The sequence below is a fragment of the Mandrillus leucophaeus genome, unplaced genomic scaffold (genome assembly GCF_000951045.1).
Source record: "Mandrillus leucophaeus isolate KB7577 unplaced genomic scaffold, Mleu.le_1.0 Scaffold8, whole genome shotgun sequence".
In the NCBI taxonomy this organism is placed as follows: domain Eukaryota; kingdom Metazoa; phylum Chordata; class Mammalia; order Primates; family Cercopithecidae; genus Mandrillus; species Mandrillus leucophaeus.
In genome coordinates, this window is record NW_012108696.1 from 1,212,663 (window position 1) to 1,216,987 (window position 4,325).

Consider the following 4,325-nt stretch of genomic DNA (forward strand, 5'->3'; position numbering starts at 1 on the left):
GGGTGAGCACCCTGAGCACAGAGAGGTTGAGTCATTTGCCCAAAGACACACAGGTGTCATTTTATGATGACAGATACAGGCAATACGCACACAGCACCTGATAGCTGATATGAAGAGCTCATCAATCATGACAACTCTTATCATTGTTATTAGTAAGATTTCCATCTTCAAGCCGGGCACAAGACCTCACGTCTGTAATCCCAACACTTTGGGAGGCTGAGGTGGGAGGATCGCTTGAGTCCAGGAATTTGAGACCAACCTGGCCAACATGGTGAAACCCCATCTCTACTAAAAATACAAAAATTAGCCAGGCATATTAGCGGGCGCCTGTGGTCCCAGCTACTTGGGAGGCTGAGGCAGGAGAATCACTTGAACCCGGGAGGCGGGGGTTGCAGTGAGCCAAGATGGCACCACTGTATTCCAGCCTGGGTGACAGTACGAGACTCCGTCTCAAAAAAAAAAAAAAGGTCTAGAGACCAGCCTGGCCAACATAGTGAAACCCTGTCTCTACTAAAAATACAACAACTTAGCTGGGCTTGGTGGCAGGTGCCTTTAATCCTAGCTACTAGGGAGGCTGCAGCAGGAGAATCGCTTGAACCCGGGAAGCGGAGGTTGCAGTGAGCCAAGATCGCACCACTGCTCTCCAGCCCTGGCGACAAGAACGAAACTCCGTCTCAAAAAAAAAACAAGACTCAATAAAAGGGTAACTGCCCTAGGAGGCTGCCCGCTGACACTCATGTGGAGTGTGCTGGGATCATCCACGTCCGCTCCCACCCTGCAGTCCGCCAGGACAGCAGACAACACCAGGACCAGTGTGGCTGGCCCAGCCAGGGCAGGGGTGGAGGCAGGCGGGGTCGGCATCACAGGTGTCCTGACGCTGGACCCCTCCATGTTGGGTCCCTGCCTTCTGTGCCCCGTGAGCAGGTACGTCATCAGCAGCTTAGAGCTCCTGGTGGCTGAGGACTACATGATCGTGTACCTGAACGGCGCCACACCCCGGCGAAGGATGCCGGGGATCGGCTGGCTGAAGAAGTGCTACCAGATGATCGATCGGAGGTGAGGTGGGGATGCCTCAGGAAGCACAGCGGGGGCATGAAAATCGCACAGGGGGCCGGCCTTGGTGGCTCACACCTGGAATCCCAGCATTTCGGGAGGCTGAGGTGGGAGGGTCCCTTGAGCCCAGGAGTTTGAGACGAGCCTGGGCAACACAGCAAAACCCTGTCTCTACAGAAACACTTATAGGCTGGGCGAGGGGGCTCACACCTGTAATCCCAGCACTTTGGGAAGCCAAGGTGGGCGGATCACCTGAGGTCATGAGTTCAAGACCAGCCTGGCCAACATATAGTGAAATCCCATCTCTACTAAAAAAATTCAAAAATTAGCTGGGCGTGGTGATGAACACCTGTAGTCCCAGCTGCTTGGGAAGGTGAGGCAGGAGAATCACTTGAACCCAAGAGACGGAGTTTGCAGTGAGCCAGGATCATGCCACTGCACTCCAGCCTGGGCGACAGAGCAAGTCTCTGTCCCCATGAAACAGTCACTCCCAATTCCTTCTCCCCAGGCCCTGGCACCCCCCATCCTACGTTCTGTCTCTGTGAATCTGATGACTCTAGGGACCTCCTAGGACTGGAATCACACAGGATTTGTCCTTTTGTATCTGGCTTTCCTCACTGAGTGTGACGTCCTCAGGGTGCATCCACATTGTAGGCTGTGTCAGAGCCTCCTTCCTTTTCATGGCTGCATAATATTCCATTGCATGGACATACCACATTTGGTTTGTCCATTCCATTCATCTTGATGGGCAAGGGCTGCTTCCACCCTGGGTTATCATAAATAGCCTCAGAGTGACATTAAAATTGAGCCAGCAAATCCGTCCTTGCACCCAGGTTAGTGGAGGGAGGCTCCAAGGACAGGCTGGTCCCTCCTAGGGCATTAGGTGGTGAAAATACAATCTTGGCTGCTCAAATAACTGCCAACCTGGTTCACCTGCTCTGCACCACGAGGTCTCTATCTACCTCATCCACCTTAGGGTCTTAGGGACTCAAAGGGTGTGTCTTTATCCCACCATGGGACCCCCATGTCTTGGATGGGGGCAGGGATTTGACAGGTACCTGGAGACCACATGTGAAATGAGCAAAGTGACAAATGCTTGCCTGTGGCTCTCCCGTCCCACCCAACTCCTCCCTCCCCAGGGCTCGCCCCAGGAGCCCATCTTGCTTCCTTTGCGGCCCCACACAGATTGCGGAAAAACCTGAAGTCCTTGATCATCGTCCACCCCTCGTGGTTCATTCGGACTGTGCTGGCCATCTCTCGCCCTTTCATCAGGTGAGATGAGGAGGCTACAACCGGAGTCTGGTAGCCTGAGTGTGTGTGTGTGTGTGTGTGTGTGTGTGTGTATGCATGCATTTGTGTGTGCATCTGTGTGTGCACATGTGTACGTGTGTGTGCATCCATGTGTGTGTTTGATCTGCATGTTCCAGCTTCTCTATGATGAATACACATTATTGCTTTAAAGAGTTTTAAACTGCACACAGCCAGGCACCCTGGCTCACACCTGTAATCCCAGCTACTCAGAAGGCTGAGGTGGGAGGATCGTTTGAGGCCAGCCTGAGCAACATAGCAAAAGCCCCATCTCTACAAAAAATACAAAAATTAGCAGGACATGGTGGTGTGCACCTGTAGTTTCAGCTACTTGGGAGGCTCATGTGGGAGGATGGCTTGAGCCCAGGAAGTCAAGGCTGCAATGAGCCGTGACCAAGCCACTGTACTCCAGCCTGGGTGACCAAGTGAGACCCTGTCTCAAAAGAAAATCAGCCATGCATGGCATCACATGCCTGTAGTCCCAGCTACTCAGGAGGCTGAGGCAGGAGGATCACTTGAGCCCAGGAGGTAGAGGCTGCAGTGAGCTATGATCGCTGCACTGCACTCCAGCCTGGGAGACAGAGCAAAACCCTGTCTCTAAAAATAAAAAATATATATGCATAAATAAATAATATGATTAATTAACAACAAATTTAAAATGTAAAACTACATATATTCTATAATATATATCATAGTTACTACGTTAAGCATAGAGTAAAACAGATCAAGTGAAATAAAATTAGGCATGTTAAATGCCTTATTCAATCCAATAAAATGTCATGCAAATTTAATTTAATCTGATGCAAAACACTGAATTGAATAAAGATTCCTAATGTTCATGTTCCCAGTTACAAATCTGGGATGAGTGAAAGAGACGAGGGCTTCACTCTCCCTTGAACGACAGGACACATTCACAGCAGGCACGATTTTCAAGGCAGACTCTTTGAACATGCTGTTTTCAAGGACTGCTAAGTACCCTGAAGGGGTTTATTTACATATTAGCAAAATGAGATGAGGAATACACTAATTATGGATCATTTGCGCTAATAATGAATCACGCAGGCAAAATGGCAAACACGCATTTCAGTCTAAGAGAATTGCACTTTCTCCTCTGTATTCCAGAATTCAGTAACATAGATTGCCTTTGCCTTTAATGTAGATATTGGGTTGGTGCAAAAATAATGGGAGTTCTTGCCACACTTTTCATTACAAAAACTACAATCACTCTTGCACCAACCCAATAATTCTATTCTTCACAGGGCGCCATGGCTCACGCCTGTAATCCCAACACTTTGGAAGGTCGAAATGAGAGAATCAATTGAGCCTGGGAGTTCGAGACCAGCCTGGGCAACATAGCAATACCCTGTCTCTACAAGAAAAAAAAATTTTTTTAATACGGCCGGGTGTGGTGACTCGGGCCTGTAATCCTAGCATTTTGGGAGGCTGAGGCAGGTGGATCACTTGAGGTCAGGAGTTCCAGACCAGCCTGGCCAACACAGCAAAACCCCATCTCTACTAAAAATGACAAAAATTAGTGGTGGCTCACGCCTGTAGTCTTAGCTATTTGGGAGGCTGAGGCACAAGAATTGCTTGAGCCTGGGAGACAGAGGTTGCAGTGAGCCGAGATCGGGCCACTACACTCCAGTCTAGGTAACAGAGCAAGACTCTGTCTCCAAAATAAATAAATAAATAAATAAGAAAAGAATTAAATTCTATCACTTTTGGTTTATTTGGCCATGGAGAATGTTGAAGATGTAATTTTTGACTCTACAAAGGGGGAAGGAGCTGTAAGCTATCCCCATTTAATAGCCAACAAGACTGGAGGCTCATTATGGGCTCCTATACAACCCTGAGGTTTCATGATTATATAAATGAAAAGGAAATTTCTATTTGTGCCACGATGATCTAAACATTCGGCATGTGGCCGGGCGCGGTGGCTCAGCCTGTAATCCCAGCACTTTGGG

The 4,325-nt window shown here is 48.9% G+C and overlaps 1 protein-coding gene across 1 annotated transcript in view; it reads left to right on the forward strand.

Moving 5' to 3' along the window:
* The window catches only part of ATCAY (ataxia, cerebellar, Cayman type), a 44,197-nt gene that overhangs the window by 28,021 nt on the left and 11,851 nt on the right, over nt 1–4,325 (forward strand). The window contains exon 9 of the mRNA XM_011967345.1: nt 2,239–2,325. Within this exon, the coding sequence (XP_011822735.1) occupies nt 2,239–2,325 (87 nt within the window). The remainder of the gene's footprint in view (nt 1–2,238; nt 2,326–4,325) is intronic.